The sequence below is a fragment of the Larimichthys crocea genome, chromosome XIII (assembly GCF_000972845.2).
Source record: "Larimichthys crocea isolate SSNF chromosome XIII, L_crocea_2.0, whole genome shotgun sequence".
In the NCBI taxonomy this organism is placed as follows: domain Eukaryota; kingdom Metazoa; phylum Chordata; class Actinopteri; family Sciaenidae; genus Larimichthys; species Larimichthys crocea.
This window is the reverse complement of record NC_040023.1, coordinates 21,315,193-21,333,470: the sequence shown is the minus strand read 5'-3', so window position 1 is coordinate 21,333,470 and position 18,278 is coordinate 21,315,193. Positions and strand designations below refer to the sequence as shown.

Genomic DNA, 18,278 nt, shown 5'->3' with positions numbered 1-18,278 from the left:
TATGGTCATGACATTTTTTTTTTCCTCCTTCCTGCAGGAGTAAGCAGACAGTGCTCAGACAAACCGAGACAGGTGGAAGGAAAGATTGTGGTTTTAAATGTTCTGCCTTTTAAGGTCCATTTCTGACAGCTTTAACAGAGCACAACCAATGATTCTTAAAGGTCCAACACTCTATAATTTGTACAATATACATTTTTCATCACATTTTTGCACTTCATTTCCCTTTACACTATTCTTCAGTCCTCTCCCTCTTCCTACCCTGCCTCACCCATCTCCTGTACTTTCCACCTCCACCACCTCCTCTTCACTTTTCCTCCTTCTGGGTCTCAGCTGTTGCATTTATGAAAACAAGACACTCGATTATGTTCACCTCATCGTTGTCCGAACTCCATCGGAAACCTCATACATCCAGCAACGGCTTACATCGACCCAGCAATCTCTGATATGAGGCCTGAGGTTTGATGGATGATTGCACTTTAAAAGTGTGTGGTGGCGGCAGTGTTGGTGTTAGGGATTAGTGGCCGATTGATCATTGTGATTGGCTTGCAAACAACAGGCTGTCATTCTGGACATGAGGGTAATAAATCTGTCCGTGGGGAACGGGCTGATTGTGTTATTTGATGCCGTGCTTCTGTTTTGGTTGAGTTTGAAATGGGAGAGGTCTGGGTGTGAGAGCTGATTGTGTTTATGCCTGTCAGACATTACAGGTAATGAGATTTCTGCTTATTGACAGGGTACCAAACCCTGTCAATGGTGTCCTGTGTGGGGTCATTTGGTTCTATTGAGGGGTGGAGCAAGAAGTGAAGACAAGAAAAAAGGGCAATGTGTTTTATGGAGAGTGGCAGGGAGGGATTTTAATGTTTCACAGAGTACTGCACCCTGTGAAGTGAAGTACCCCTTAAATATATTTTCTCAATCAGTGTCTTATTATGAGGAATGGGGTCCTCCATGAACCCAAATGTTTAGTTTGATTGCATTTTTGCTTTTGGTCTGTTCTCTTTGCAAGTGTTTAAGGTGAGCAGGTCTGAGTTGGAAAAAAGTTGATATCACTAACTTCACTTTTTTTAAATTTTTTATTATTGTTATTTTTTTACTAATTGAGAAAGTGTCATATCCAAAATCAAGTTTTAAGGGGCTTTAAATTACTGACTATGAGTTAAAGTTATACACATTAGTTGAGTCACTTAAACATAATAACAAGAAGATTTTAGCCTTATCTGTCATGTCATTGTACCACCCACAGGATTAACTGCAGAATGGATACAGAGTTAAGCTTGAATAGAATATCTTTTTATATATATATTNNNNAAAAAAAATGTTTCTGAATACAGAAACAAGTGCTATTGCCATCCTGCTAATCTGCTTTTAAACAAAACTTAATTGATCAAATTTATAAAATGTAGTTTTTGGATGTGATTTTACAATTTTAAGACTATAACAGTAGTCTGTTAAGAACAGACTGTAATATAAGACAACTGCTAATGCATTTTTCATATTATCATAACATATCAGTTTGTGAAAACCTTCGAATGATATATTATTGTTATGAGTAGGAAAATCCAGTGCAATATCACTATTACATATAGTGATGCTAAGGTTGATTGACAGAAAGACTTTTCAAGGAAGAAAATCAGTCTATGTGTGCTGAAATATTTTATTATGTTTATGTTTGTGCTTGTCCCACAGATTTACGTTCATCATCTAGAAAAAGGCTTAAATCAGGTAAGAAAATGTGCAATGATGGAAGAGAGAGGAGGAGGAACAGATAAAGCTCGGGTGAGGAGGGAGGGAGGAGAGTGATGGCGATTGGGGGGTGTTGTTGATTGTTTCTCATACAAGAGTGGTATCGCAGACGGATCTCCATACCAGACCACAGGGTGCTCTGGGCTCTGTGTGTTTGTCACTGGAGCCAAAGAGGGTGGGAGGGCTTTCTACAACTCCTAGATTGCCAGTTTCTGTCATCTTTAGCATTTATCCTCATCCCCTGTCATACTGTCACTCTTTTATTCTTTCTGTTTCCTTAAAACATTTTCGATTTAAGCTGAGTCTAACTTATCAAGGACGGTCTGCCTAAATATGGTCAACATCAGTTTGCAGAGCAGCGAAGAATATCAGCCCAACTGGAATTAAATTTGTCAAAACTGACAACTGGAGGAGCAAAAGGTAAAAGTGTTTTATTTCCTAAAAAGTGTTTGTTGTTTTGTAACATGTTGCATATGTTAATTGTGAATTGTTGTACATCGGCTGTAAACTAAGGTGCTTTTTTGTAAGGTGTTTTTTTTAGGAATTTAGTGACGTTTAAATGATGTGTTAATGGCTTTACAGCTTGAGAGATTGGGTTGTTACAATGGTTTAATGTTGAAAATGTTCACACGATCCTTACAAGAGCAGATGGATATTCATTTTGAAAGGTTTAGACCACGCACCACAAAAAGTAAAATCAACAAATCTATTCTATCTATAAAAAAACATTTCCTCTTGTAGAAATCTAAAATATGTTCACTCTTATAATTAAGACATAAATGTGGCTTAATGATGTAATGCTACTTTTTTTTTTTTTCTAATAAAGATCATTACAGTGAAAAGTTCTTAAGGAAAAAATGACCTAAATCTGCTGGGCAACATATTGTGGTGCGACAGGGTTAGTAGACACCGGGCCAAGTCTGTGAGCAAAATGGCGTAAAGTGTGAAATGAAATGAGCACGGTGTGATGGCCCCACGCCCTCTTCTTACCTACAGCCTAAATCTCATCACTCTGTTGCTTCTCTCCACTCTCCTTTACTCATCTGTTTTTAATGTAACAACTCTAAAGCTTGAACGAATGAATTACCATAACAATCTATACTTTGAATGTATTTTTCTGTCTTTTATTGTACAAAATGCTTCGTTCATACTGTATTTTTTTTTTCTCCCACTGTTGTTACATTTGCAATGATAATCCAGTTTCCCAGACTGGGAATGATAAAGTTCTATCTTTTGTTTTTTTTTTCCCACTCTGTTTTCAAGACACTTGCAACTGCACCTATCTCCATTCCTTTTCCACAACTGCCGGCATTTCGCTCCAGAAACCTCTGCACCCCTCCATGCTAACGGAGAGAGTCCCTGTCGGCCTGATGTCCTCAGTTGTAGCCCCAGAAAAACCCACCTCCAACACCATGGGTCCCAAGGAGGTCAGTGCAGATTTGACACAGTTGTAGTAGATAAATGGCATGTCATCCAGGCTTATTAAGAAAAGACTGGATCGCTGCATGGTGCACGTGTCTTAATTAAGGGCATTTCTCTCTGATGTGGCCTGCCTAAATTTATGTAGTGCTGGGAGGGGAACAAAGAACCAAATGTTCTTTAAGCTAAAATGGATTTGGTTTTATTATTGACAATTTACTTATTTACTCAGAAGACGATATACAAATCCTCGACTGGTGCATAAAGCATTGATGAAATGAAGGTGATTGTAACTGTCTGTCGTGTGTGGGAAGTGAGAGAAAAATAACATGAGGGTGAGACTTTGGTGACTAAACATGACTTGATTTATGTGCAGATTGTACAAAGAAAATGACAAAACGTTATGGGTAAACTTTAGGAAATTAATATACAATCAAGGTGTAGACTAGTATGTTTTAAGCACCTACTGCATCCAACTGATTATTCACTTTGACCACTAACTCTTTAGGTGGAGCTGATCCTGGTGAAGGAGCAGAATGGTGTTCAGTTCACCTCAACCACCTTAGTGGCTCCAGCTCCTACTGAGACCAATGTCAGTGGAGAGGAGGAGAGAGAGACCTGGGGGAAGAAAATTGACTTCCTCCTGTCTGTGATTGGATTCGCCGTGGACCTCGCCAATGTTTGGAGATTCCCCTACCTCTGCTATAAGAATGGAGGAGGTGAGGTGGATTAAAGGAGTGAGGGAGGGTGGCTCCTCTAACAGAGGGTGGATAGAATGGGGAGCAAAGGAGTGAAGGCAGCAGTTAGGTTGTATTTCATGTGACAGAATAAGATCATCTCCCTTTCCTGTGAGGAGGAACTGAAGGATTGATGGATGACGGTTTGTGGAAAAAGAAAAAGAAAAAAGTAAAACATAGAAAAAGGAGAGAATAAAGTGAAATGCAAGTGCATGCACAGAGTATTGACACGTGTTTGCAGGTGTGTGTGTGTGTGTTTTTCCTTGTGCTCGCTGGTTGTTGTTTGAGATTTTGTTTCAACCCTTTACAGAGATCAAAATAGGGGAAAAACCACCACAGCTGCTCCGAATAGATTAGCTCTAACAATCACTGTCACTAATTATGGCTGTTTAACATAGAGCTCTCATTATGTTTAAGAGCTGTAAATGACACCGTAGCCATAGGCAGGGCTGACTATATGTCCCCAAATCCTGCATGTTGTCATAACTGAGTTTTATTTGAGGCAATTAACCAATATATATGAAATAATATTTTGGGACATTTTAATTCTTAGCTGACAGAGATGACACAAAATTAGGGGAGAGAGACAGATCAGGTATGACATGCAACAATGGTTCCTGACCAGATGCAAACCACAGACTGTATGGTTGATGCTATAACTATTTTTGAGACGTAATCATCATCAGATCATATAATCCAATCATTTGTGGTAGATTATATCTCCGTCAGCCTTGCAACGACCTGGCCAGTTTCAAAGATGCTGTTTTTTAAAACAGAGTTAAGAGATTGGAACCAGTGAAAACATTTTATTTGGATGAGGCATCAGCTGAGTCAGTTGTTGTAGGTTAGGTTTGCATAGTCATGCTTAAAAATATATTGTAATATTTTTGGCGTAGAATTGCTTAAAATTACATATTCAATTAACAAATATCAGCCTAATGTTATTCTGTTACAAAATGATAACTTAATAATTTATATGGGAAACTTTTTTTTTTTTTCTGAAATGTATGTGTATAGCATTTTAGAATCATTTCATCTTGATATGATGTGTCTCCATGTGTACAGGTGCGTTCCTGGTGCCATACCTGTTCTTCATGGTGATAGCAGGTATGCCTCTGTTCTACATGGAGCTGGCTTTAGGACAGTATAATAGAGAAGGCGCAGCCGGGGTCTGGAAGATCTGTCCCATATTTAAAGGTAGGAAGTGATGCATCACAGGACATATATTCAGATATGCAGATAGACATGTACACATCCAAATGACCCTTTCCTGACACTTGCATGTTCACAGGAGAATTCTTGCACGTGTATATTAAATCTGTCTGTCGTGGTATGTCCATCTGCCTACGTGCCTGTCTGTCTGATAACATACTAGCTCTAATATTTACATGTCTCTCTGTCTGCCCACATGCCTGTCTGTCCACATGTCAGTCTCTTTTGTCTGCTTGTCTCTGCGTTGAGAAGCGACAGGCATTGTTTATCCTCCCCAGAACGTCAGGTTCTGTTGGCACTCAGATGGAAAGCAAATGAAAATTGGGCTTTTAGACTCTTGTCCTGATTGTCCAAATCCTTCTGTCAAAACTCTGTAGGGGTACTTTTCAACACATCAATAAGCACAGCGCAGTTTAGGAGAATGCCATCCAAACGTGCACTAATGGAGACACAAACATGAAGGCCGATTCGTGTTTCTTAGCAAAGTCATTGGCTGAAAATATAATAATACACTTTGCTTGGTTCAACTTTTTATGCAGTTTACAAGCTGTGACTTGTGTGTATTTATCCATCCTTGTCTTCACACGTCAGTTTGTTTGTAATGATTATTTAACAAAAAAGTTTGACTTAAATCCATATTTAACACCTCACTATGAAAAGTTTCAAACGAAATGCAACCTCAAATACCATTATTACCAGCAGACCATCTGTTGCTTCACAGTGTGACGCTGTGCTGCTGTCTTTTGTTTCATCATGTCCTTGCTGGTCTGAAGGTGGCCCACAGTGTGTGCGTTTTCCCTTCGTGTATGTGTGTGTCTCTGAGTGTGTGCTTCTTGTGTGAACATGCGCCGTCTGTCAGATACCACACTGAGTAGGTTGACGTTCTAATCACACGCTTCACTCTCTCTCTGTCTCTCAGCGGGGGGATAACAGTAATTATTCAAATACACACATACACATGCCCATATTGACAGTAATTATTCTGATCAACAAGCTGGTTTCCTCTCAGGATCAATGCATTTGAAGAAAAAGGCCTGAGAAAAGTGGGACGGAGAGCGATGGAAAGATAACGTGGCCGCATGTGGCGTTAAACGGAGGCATCGCTCCATGGACAAATATCACACCACGTTACAAAGAAATCAATAAGGCACAGTTGCGGTCATGCCTCTTAGCAAAGGTTACCAATTAAATTCAGCCTTAAAGGAGTGGACATGGTTTCAGATGTATAGAAAGGGTAGATGTGTTGATAATTAAGGCATGAAGAGATGATATGTAGAAGTTCTGGTGCTTTGGTGAGAGCACAGGCAAGTATCGTACAGGTTACTGTACTCATGCTGAGTGAGATTTTGCTTACTGATGTAGGAATCTGTCAGAATGTAATCGCTGTTCAGTAAAGCAGTTATTATTAAAGTATTTCTAAGTAACCAAATATCTAAAAAGCACAACTTGATTAACTTTCAACATTCTCGCAATTTAAAGACAAATAAAATCACTAGCGCTACCAATGTGGAGGGTTTGAGTGTCATTTGGTTTAACTGCATGGTGCATGATAACGGCCCACAGTATGCTTGAAAGTGTGAAAAGGTGAGTTTGTGGTCATCATCCAAGAGAGGTAAAAGTTCTAGTTCATTGAGTGAGACAATAAATAAATGATTTCCTGATCATCTAACATTCACACATTTTTCTGCTTTTTTGTGTATTTTTGTGTGCATTCCCCCACCTGGACATCTTCAGAGATGGAAGAAATATTATCAGCTATATGTCTTTGAAAAAGCAAAAATGAAGGCAGTTATTCTAAAGAATTATGGCCCCTTTGAGTCACCTGTATACCGCCACTCACAAAATTAAAGCGAAAAAGTCTGAAATGGAGTAGAAGTATAAATGAGCAAAATTTACTCAAGTACCTCAACACTGTAAAGAAGTACAGTACTTGAGTGAGCACAATTACTTTCACCACTGGACATCTTTGGATGTCAGTCCTCAAAAGCAGGACTCTGTAACTTAATGTACACAATGTAGCACTGATTGGCGTGTGACACCCCTTTTCAAGGCAGGCAGTAGCTCAGACACATGGCGGCAGTAGCTCAGTCCATAGGGACTTGGCTTGGGAACCGGAGGGTGGCCGGTTCAAGTCCCAAATGGACCAAAAATATGGAAGGTGGACTGGTAGCTGGGCACTGCCGAGGTGCCCTTGAGCAAGGCACCCCCCCCCAACTGCTCGCTGGGCACTGGTCTGGCTGGCTGCCCATCACTCCACTATCTCTCTCTACATTTGCATGTCTATGCCGTTATACTGCATGTGTGCTTAAAATGCATGTAAAAAAAAAAAAAAAATAGAGTGAAAAAAGAATTTCCCCATTGAGGGGTTAATAAAGTATATCTTCTAATATCTCAGGTGCTAATTTGGTATAGCCAGCTTTCCCGTTTTTCATCTCCGTCTTTAATGCCAATAAATATTGTTTATTAATTTCTGCATTCCCTTAACAGGTGTAGGCTTCACAGTGATCCTCATTTCCCTCTATGTTGGTTTCTACTATAATGTCATCATCTCCTGGGCGCTGTTCTACCTCTTCTCCTCGTTCACTGGTCAGCTACCTTGGGTCTACTGCAACAACACTTGGAACAGTCCTAACTGCTCTGACTGGGCTGACAACAGCTCAGTCAGTGACATTTACAAGGCCACACCTGCTCAGGAGTACTTTGAGTAAGTTGGCCTGAGCTAAGGCTCTAACATTTATTTATTATTTCTTGGATAAAGTTGGTTTTATTTTGAAATATATAATTACATGGATTGATATTTGGTTTAGAGCTTCACCAAGCTAGACACCAAGACAACAAATAAAGCAGCTAATTGTAGGGTGTTATGTGAAAGTAGGGTGATTAAAAAGGAAAGGTTAAGAAACCCTGTCAGGATGGTTCTATATAGCTAGAAGTATGACTGCCTGTGAATTGTTTTAATTGTAGTAATTATAAGGATATGGACTGTATATATCTTCTAGCGGTCAGTTTCCTTTATAACACAATATTCTATTCTAAAATCAAGTTAAACACTACTCAGTCTTTTTTATGGCAAATATGGACACTTTAAAATCACTGCAGTTAAAGGCAAACATACTTTATAACCCACTGCAGGAAGTGCTCAAGAAAAAAAGTTCAATGCAATACAGTCAGTCGGCTCAATGCAGAATAACTAAGGTTTCTGTAATTAATATCAGTCCCTTTACCATATTAAGTAATGTCTTAAAATATCTAAATATGAATAACTAAAGGAATGATCAAATATTCGAAAGTGAATGCACAGTATGTTTTCTGTCAAAATGGATCCGCAGCCTGGCTCCATAGCTCCTGTCCCTGTGAAGCTGACCAGGTGTTTTCTATTCCAGCAAGTGAGGGGTTGTTCTGTTGTGACAGTTGAGGCATTTCATCCATGCTAGTTGAAATGGCAGTATGCTATTTACACAGAACCACCTGCAGACAATTTGACTACATCAGCTGAACATCGTCTGATCTCTTTCTGTCTCATCTGTTGGGCTGTCTGAAATGATCTGAATCAAGGCATCAGCAATGTTCAGTGATATTATAGTCTTTCAGGTGACACATGTAATTCAACTTTACAGAATGCAATTATAAAGTACACTTTCAAATCTGTTATTTTTCACTGTCAATGCAGTTTTTCAGAGTTGCCAGGTGGCAATGTTCTTGGAGACAATTAGATAATAATTTATTTAAGACAGATATGTACCAACACTTGTAGCTTTTAAGTGGTCAGATTTCCTGGCATCTTACATATCTCTTGTCAGTGATAAACTTAAAGGTAGAACAACGCCAGGTGATGATAGTCAAGCTAATTTTATGCATGATCAAGATCCAGGTGTGTAGCTCGACTGATGTCATGAAAAACGATGACATCCACGTAAGCTGCAACATACAGAGTGCAGTCATTTGCTAGAACCAGACACATTGATCCTCAATGCACCCATTAAGACTCCAGAATCAGTTCATTCAGGGTAACCTAGAAGCACTATTGGTAAGGTTAGCTCAAAGTACATCTCTGCATGACCATGGGTTGTAGTTGCATCAAAAATGTCTTTGGCTTGGTCTCTGTATCAGTGAATTCTACATTTCCCCAGCCTGGCAAGTAGAACATGTCTTGATTCAAGTCCAAGAGGTTCTGTTTACTTGCCTGCAATTACACTTGGAAAAAAAGAATAGCTTGGATAGATACTACTTTACCTTTAGACTTGTGTGCCTCATTTCTGTGGCCAAAAAACATGGACCTTGTTTCATGGGGGTGCCCTCAGCAGTGTGGATAGTATTTGTAGCTGTTGCATTCACTATGCCAGATTGTGCCAGAAGCATCTGGGAAGTCATCATTGGAAAATGTTGGGGCAGGGATTTTCATAAAATACATGGCAGGTGATTGGATGAACTGTCTTTTATCAAAGGTGAACTTCAACCAATCAGACGATCAATCAACAAACCAAAATATACAAAATATAAGACATTACATATACTGTAAATGGTGACTCAGGAGTGCTCATGGTACTTACCAGAATATTCTCTTTCTTCAGACGAGGGGTGCTCCACATCCAGGACAGTAATGGTATCGATGATCTGGGCCGCCCACGCTGGCAGTTGACTTCTTGTCTTGCTGTAGTGATTGTTCTGCTCTACTTCAGTCTGTGGAAGGGAGTCAAGACCTCTGGCAAGGTAGGAAATGACACTGTGACACACAAGTTTCTTAATGTAAAAAAACACAAAAGTACTTTATCTCCTACTAAAGAATATGTAAGCCATAACTCCAGTAAAGATATACAATTACCAAAGATAGATTGGCCTATATGGAAATGCTGCATGTCCAGTTTAAATCAACTAATTAGCTTAAGATCACATGTACCCTTCTTTCTCTGTGTAAACCTGTGGATATTCTGTATTTGTTATTTGTGTGTGGACCTTGGATGTTCCTTCCAGGTTGTGTGGATCACAGCCACAATGCCCTATGTGGTCTTGACTGTGCTGCTGCTCCGTGGAGTCACTCTGCCTGGAGCCATTGATGGTATTAAGGCCTACCTCTCTGTGGACTTCTTGAGACTCTGTGATGCCAAGGTGAGTGTCAAGGGGAGAGAGGGGGACACAAATAAGGTGAGAGTGGTGTGGTTGCAGAAGAGGAAGAAGAAAGGGAGACATGGCGAGGAAACTCTGGCTGAAAGACACTTATAAGTATAAGTGGAGAAATAACAATTTCTGCTCAAGGCTTTGTTGGCAACAAGGTGTTACTGGTGGAACAAAGGCAGTATTGACAATATTGGTATATTCAATGTTGATTATACAGTAAGTGTTTCAGTATTACATGCTCAAGGAAAATATGCATCCCATATCAAGCAAATTGCACCAACAGTGAGCCCAGAACAAACGGAAAAGATCGGAATAAGGGTCGAGAAGATATTGTGTTAAACTCAAAGGCAGAAATGTAGACAGGAAAGGAGCGCAAAAGAGTAGAAAATGTATGCTTGGGTGGCGGGTAACAATCGCACGACAACACACACTACAAAACATTTCCCATTTTGATCAATAGGATCAATTCACGAAAGCCTGAATGTGGAACTATTCCTGTGAACTGAGAGATAATAACTGTTTCCTTTTATTGCATGCTGTGGTTTTCAATGTTAAGTATTATTACAGGTGTTTCCTCAAGACCTAAAAAAAGTGAGAAAACCGTTTGTGCAAACCATTTTTAATATTTTCCTTGTCTGTGAAAACCCCCGTCACATTGTACAACAATATCTTAATAGCAGGCAATGAGAGCTCAATAAGTAAGCACCTAGGACTCAGTTATGGAGAATGAGAGAGAAAGCAAGAAGGAGAGAGATGGAGAGATGCATGGCAGCAATTGGAGAATTAGATTAGATAGATGCATGGAGCAGTAATTTGCAAAATTACCCCCCGTATTCACTAGCGTCTTTCATCTACTGCCGTTGAATGAGTTTCCTGCAATTATCCCTAATAATGGCTTTTTTCCTCTCCTGTGCCTTTTGTTTGCCGCTTCACACAAGTGTGCTTGTTCTGTCGCTCCCCAGGTCTGGATTGAGGCAGCGACACAGATCTGTTTTTCTCTGGGAGTGGGGTTTGGTGTGCTAATTGCCTTTTCCAGCTACAACAAATTCAGCAACAACTGTTACAGGTAAAGACACATAGGCGAGGCAGGAGGGGATACACAGGGGCAGACTGGGGATGGGGAGTAGCTTCAACACACACACACACACAACATAAGCAGGTGAATTACAATAACCTTTGAAGCTCCTTGAAACCCGCTATGTCTTTCACACCATGCTGTGCAACAGACAGCCGTAACACCAATCAAAACTGTCGCACTCTTTGAAAATTATCAGCATCCTGCAGAAGGCTTTTATCTCCTCTTTTGCCTTTTTTAAATGTTTTTGATAATTGACACATGACACCGTCCACCTTGAGGATTTCTCCTTGAGCATAACACTAAATCACTGGAAATATATTTGAACCAAATGCCAAAAGTCTGACTTGTGATTTTCTGTAGGTAGATGTTACTGCATGTGTCACCTTATTTCCCTTTAGCACATTGACACACAACAGTGTTCTGTCCTTGTTCAACTCTGACCAACTCATTTATTTGTTATTTTTATTCTGCTTTATCATTTTTGTAATTGAGAGTAGTGGGATTACCAACAATTTACATTTCACATAACTGTGTCAAAACACTGACAACCTGACTAATCTGGAAAATTTGTCACGGTCTCTAATATCCAACCCATACATCAGCATCATCAGCAAGCTACCATTCTTTTCTGGAAAAAGCCATGAGGAAACAGGCATTGACCCACCCCTGACATATGCTTTAATTGCCTGGCTGGTTGGTTACATTGATATTGACTGTGCGATGGCTGATGGATTTTTTATATTCTCATTCTGGTCTGTTTATTCTATCTTATTTGATTTGATTTTATTGATCCAGAGATGCCATCATCACCAGCTCCATCAACTCTTTGACCAGTTTCTTCTCTGGCTTTGTCGTCTTCTCCTTCCTTGGGTACATGTCCCACAAGCACAACGTAGCCTTGGACAAAGTTGCCAGAGATGGTATGGTATTATTTGTCTGTACTTCTTGTCCTCACATAAATTTGGAGATCAATCAATCAATCAATACAAGGACTAGCAGGAAAATATCAAATTTCCATGAGCACATTTATAAAGGCCATATCCAATATAATCTGTTATTGTTCTTTGTATTTTTCCTTATGAACCTAACTTACTGTTTTAGTTTCTCCTCATATGTCATTAATGCAGTTTGTGAAATAAGACAGTGAAAGGTATTCATATGTGTGGTTGTCGGGTAACCCACAGCAGGCTATTTATTTCTTGATTGATGCTATTAAATGACACCGCAAAATGCTGAGTAGAAGTAGGATAATGTGCATTCTTTAATTATTCCAAGAGTTAACGACATTTAAGATGAGCTATCTTTAGTTAGCAAGATGTAATCAATGAATAAAACCCACATGAACCCGATGACTGGATTCAAATGCCACCACTGCGGTTAGTGGAACAGGGTTGCTTACAAATCGATTAAAATCATGCACACTCTTCTCCACCATGCTTCATTCTCACAGTTCTTTGTGCTAATATGTCTTCATGTTGTTTTCCACTTTCCTCATTGTTAATTTCTTGTTCTTCAGGTGCTGGTTTGGTGTTTGTTATTTACCCAGAAGCCATTGCAACATTACCTGGGTCATCAGTGTGGGCGGTTATCTTTTTCATCATGCTGTTGACACTGGGCATTGACAGTGCTGTGAGTGTGCATCCACCCACACAAACACTTACATAGACACCTGTTTTTTGTTGTCACCTGTTGTCAACCAGGTGATGTGTGTGCAATATATCTGGTGTATGTGGTTGTTTTAGTTTATTTTTTAAATGTATTTTCCTGCTTCCACTTATCGAGCTAAATGTGGAACAAACAATTCATTTTGCATACATTATTGTATGTTGTATGTTCTATTATTATTATATGTTTTGGAGCCTCAGTGTCTCGTGTTATATTCTAACTCTTGTGTCTTCTGTTGTAGATGGGTGGGATGGAGTCGGTGATCACGGGGCTGATTGATGAGTTTAAGTTTCTCCACAAGCACAGAGAGCTGTTCACCCTATTCATTGTTGTGGCCACCTTCCTCATATCCCTCTTCTGTGTTACAAATGTAAGGTTCATATTGGGCAGCCTGTTGGCTATTTCGCTTATTTCTGTTAGTTTGTCTAATTACTATTCATGTTTAGACTATGGTTAATGTGTAGAAATACTGGTTGTAACACTGTACTACTCAAAGTATTATTCGGAACTGACTCACCGGAGTTGTTTTGTGCTTTTTTATTCTCACTGTAACCTGTATGATAGAACTTTAAATAACACAGTTCTTATATATTCATTGTGTTTCCCCAGGGTGGGATGTATGTGTTCACTCTGCTGGACCACTTTGCTGCAGGAACATCGATTCTCTTTGGAGTGCTTATTGAAGCCATCGGCATTGCATGGTTTTATGGTGAGAAACAAGAACAGAAGAAAAGACAGAGGAAAACAGAAGATTCATGTTTTCATGGTCAGCAAAGCTGATGCTTTATTAGGGGTCTGATGAGAAATCTGTTGGTGTAAGTGTGATGTGCCTCAATGCAACATAGTTCTATTAGACGTAAGGATACTGCAACAGGAGGGTCTATACCCACTAATAGTTTTGGCCTCTTCAGTCTCTGTGCATGTATTGTCAAGGTACAAGGATGTACTGTAGCTGTGGCACTTGGTAAGGTTAGATAACCCGAGTTTTGACTGCTGCCAGTGTTACCTCTGTGTTCACTCAGCAGTGGTGAGCCACCACATAAAGAAAATTGCAGCTGGGGAACAGGCAATTCCCGTTTGTCATGGACAGGAATCAGCTGTCTAATAGCTAGGTTGTAGATTGTTGTGGGTGGCAAGTAGGGGGGGGGACGACTCAAAGTCAATTTCTCTCCAGATGTCCAAACTCTATTGACACTCAATTTTACAGAATTGCACACATGCTATGTGTTTTTAGGTTTAGTCCCTCCAACAAAACCAAATCTTTATAAACTGTTGTTTATCTCTGTATGAGATAAGAGAGTTTTCTGGAGTGAATGTTATGTCTTCAGGGGATTTTACCTACAGCACCACCAGCTGAAAACAAGAAAATCGGACTTTCCATAGAGTGTGAAAAACTCACCCTCTGTTTCTGAAACACCAGCTAGCATAAAATATTCTGAAAACAATCTAAAGGTCAGGGAAAATGATTGACCTGAACTTCCATATTGAGTCTTGTCTCATACTTGTCTGAATACTTACCAGGTCCCAGGCTGTGGGGTCAACTTATTAACCCACTTCGGTGGGTCCTGACCTTGGCAAGTCAAATAAATCAAGCCTAAGGCTTCAGTGGGTTTTTTTCCCATCCTCATAACTGCTGACAGGAACCATTGACCCCTGGCTACTGTGGTCTTTCGTTCTGCTGTCCACTACATAAGTACATTTAGCCGTGTTGAATATCTCGTCGTCAGTCTGGATATATTTCTCTGCAGTTAGAGATGCCTCGCAGGCACAAAGCATGACATGGAAATGTACAGCCAGGTTTATGAAAGAAATACAGAGTTTGCAAAGAGACTTTAGTTAGTGACAATGGTCAAACTGTGGATTTTACAACCTATAAAGGTTCTTGAATGAACTTTTGATTTAAACTTATGGATTGGGACCAAATACACAAGCACACACCTTATAATATCTCCACTATCTAAAGTCTGTATTCAACCATTGGAATTAACAACAAGTACTTCCATGTGTTTCAGGAGTGGACCGATTTAGTGATGACATTGAAGAGATGATTGGCCAGCGACCAGGAATGTACTGGAGGCTGTGCTGGAAGTTTGTCAGCCCCTGCTTCCTCTTGGTGATTATTTTTTTTCTTTTACTTCTAATCATGACATGTTCAAGATAGGATAGAAGCATTGACTTTCCACTATGTATTGTATCCAACAATCCATCAGTGCAGTGGTTATCATTAGTCAGACAAGTCCAGATGTTTTCCAGCTTCTCCTTAAGTGCCTTAAGTTACTGTAGGCCACCACAGCTCTATCTCTTGGATAAAAAAAAGTTACATTTAGGAGAGCAGTCCTTATCCTCACAAGGCACGTAGACCACCTTTGTTTTAAGGTGTGATTTAATGATATTAGGAAAACATGGTTTATCATTTAACACACCCACCATTTCTCACTGTGGATTCTAATGGTTTGGCAACATAAATATTGCAGCTTTTTTACTGCTAGTAGAAATCCTAATGCTGACAATCCTGTAATATTACATTGGACCACTGACATAATTTGATCTTCAAACTATTTTCTTTAATTTTCTTCCATAGTTTATGGTGGTGGTGAGTTTCGCCACATTTAACCCTCCAAACTATGGCTCCTATACGTTTCCTCCATGGGCTAACATGGTAGGATGGTGTCTGGCCATTTCCTCAATGACCATGGTGCCTCTCTACGCCATCTACAAACTCTGCACGCTGCCTGGAAAGTTTTGCGATGTAAGTCAGAGCTTTGGAAATCACTTGGTATAATGTCCAGTATAAATGATAATCTTTCATCTTCATAATAATAAAATATTGAGTATTTTGTTTTAGATATTTATTTTAGAAATTCTTAATTTCACTTGTTCTTTGCCTTTTCTCTTGAAACAGAGACTGGCTTATGCCATCACCCCAGAGACAGAGCATCATTTGGTAGACAATGGGGAGGTTCGTCAGTTCACAGTAAGTGCCTACGTTCTGATCATTTATTTGTCTATAATTTGCCAATTTTAGACAAATATTCATATTGATGATATTACTGATTTTTAGCCTATTTCAGTTAACTGATCAATTATTTCTAGTACAGTAGAATGATACCGTGTTTTACTTCACTTTTTTTTATTTTATTTTTTTTTCCACAGCTGCATCACTGGTTGGTGGTCTGAAAAATACATAGAGAGTGAGAGAATGAGAGTGTGGACATGGGGTTGAATGGATACACAACAAAGGTCTAAAGAACTAGGAAGAAGAAGAAAGAAATAGCCATTTGAATCGAATACGGTGGTGGTGGCAGTTTAAAAGTGCCGACAAAAAAACCTATAGAAATTGTTGTGTTCTTTGATTTAACAGTCGATGTGTGAAGCTGTGCATTGACCCTTTCCACCATTGTGTTGCACTGGCTGCCAACCTTTTCTTGAAGGAATACCATGCAGGTTCTAGCCTGTTAGTTTATTATTTTGCACTTGTTAGAATGTGAGAAATGTTCTTAGACTTGCTTGCATACATAAGAATGAGTAGTGAGCAGGTGAAAGGATTTGTTTATTTTACAAGAGCATAGTGACACATAATTTAAAAAATGGCATGGTATTTCTTTGAGGCAAAATATACAATACAAAAAAAAATAGTACTTTATGTATATGGGGTGAGGACTTTTCCAGACAACATCTGGAAAATTGCTGTGTAACTAACAAATATGATTTTCTTTTAAATTATTTGTTTGTTTGTTTTTTATATTTTCTTAGTCAGTTATCTTTAATCAGTAGATTTTCTTTTTTCAATTTCTTATTCTGAATCAAAAATCTAAACTTTTTTTTTTTTCAATCAGTGAGGTATGTAATGAATACCACAGCTTTTATTAAATCTCAGTCCATGTTCATGTCTTGTTTGTAAAATGTATTTATTTACATGCTCTTCTTAATGACTGTTACAACACATTCAACAAGACAAGTCTACTTTTGTTTACATCAAAACAATTTTCAGATAGAACTAAGAGAGCTTCACCAACTGTTTTAAAACGGCGTTTGAATAAACTAAAACTATGTCTCAATAAACATCACCTGTGCTTTCTCACTAGGCGGGGTCTATTTTTTTATACGCCAAAAGGACTCATCAGTTACAAATGACTCAGAATAGAAGTCACTTCCTCTCAACGTGTTTTTAGTTATGTTGCATGGACCAAAAGAAACACAGTCTGACCAGTAGTGCAGGCAGGTAGTGTTTTCAATTGTAACACTCTCATTACATCAAAATGCTAAAAGTGGACCTGCCTACAATCAGACTTTATACAGCTGCCTCAAAGCCCTATCAGCCTAATTTTTGAATAAACACTCATTCGAAACTTGTCAACTTCCAAATAATTCTCTGACACACTGACAAAAACAGCTATACAGCTGATGCAATCAACCAAAGACTAAAATGAACAAAAAAATTCATATATCACTTTCTCACATGAGATTTTTTTGCCAAGGGATTTTCTTTCTTTTCATCAATAGACCACTTGATTGTTAACTTCATCATACGAGGTCGATCTCTCTGCCCACATATAACAAATTAGTGCCAATGATCTTGTTTTTATTTTTGTTTATTTGTGTATGTTTTTCTTTTCCCAAAGTTTCAGGTGGTGATTTGAAAGCTATGACACATTTCCAGAAAGCATAAAGCTTTAATTTTACAGTTTACAGAATCTTATTCCATGTTTCAAGACTGTTTAAAAAGCTGCTTTTTATTGAACTGCAAACAAATAGTGCGTAATGTAATATATGAAGTAATAACGTAAAAAAATATATAAATGAAGTAATTAAAGTTATATATCTATGTAAGTAAATGTAATGTAGAGGAGCTTGTCGTATTGTATTGTATTATATAATATAATAACAAGACCATATATATGTGTATATATATGGATTATTGCTTTGTTACTGTGAAGTTGATACATATTAGCCTTAATAATCTTCATGAGAATTACATGGAAACTTTCTTCTCATGAACTTCTGTTTTTAATCAGAATACTACAGAATAATCATTTTCTGGTCAGCAATGACTTGTTTTCACCTTGTGGTGCATGTAACACACTGAAGGGTTAATTATGTCCCAAATTGTATGGCTGTGCTGCTGTACTGTGCCTTGTGGTGTTTCTGACTGTATGACTTTGTTTTGTACTGTCAAATAAAGTCTAATTAATTCAATTATTACATTTAAAAGTGTCCCTCTTTGTTTTGCCTTTTCCTTTATTTCTTTTATTTTATGGCTAAATTGAAATTCTCTGATTCACATTTCATGCTTGTAGCACTGCAGTTGT

General features: G+C 38.7%; 1 protein-coding gene across 1 annotated transcript; it reads left to right on the top strand.

Moving 5' to 3' along the window:
* The first annotated feature begins 1,701 nt into the window (after positions 1 to 1,701).
* Positions 1,702 to 16,719, top strand: slc6a3 (solute carrier family 6 member 3). The gene is made up of 17 exons (XM_010757033.3): positions 1,702 to 1,722; positions 2,042 to 2,163; positions 3,007 to 3,170; positions 3,671 to 3,881; positions 4,965 to 5,096; positions 7,599 to 7,815; positions 9,683 to 9,821; positions 10,083 to 10,217; positions 11,189 to 11,292; positions 12,100 to 12,224; positions 12,821 to 12,933; positions 13,211 to 13,339; positions 13,579 to 13,678; positions 14,982 to 15,082; positions 15,551 to 15,718; positions 15,872 to 15,943; positions 16,123 to 16,719. Exons 3-17 carry the CDS (start codon positions 3,084 to 3,086, stop codon positions 16,144 to 16,146), a joined length of 1,857 nt encoding a protein of 618 aa, XP_010755335.2. The 5' UTR covers positions 1,702 to 1,722; positions 2,042 to 2,163; positions 3,007 to 3,083; the 3' UTR covers positions 16,147 to 16,719.
* The last annotated feature ends 1,559 nt before the right edge of the window (positions 16,720 to 18,278 follow it).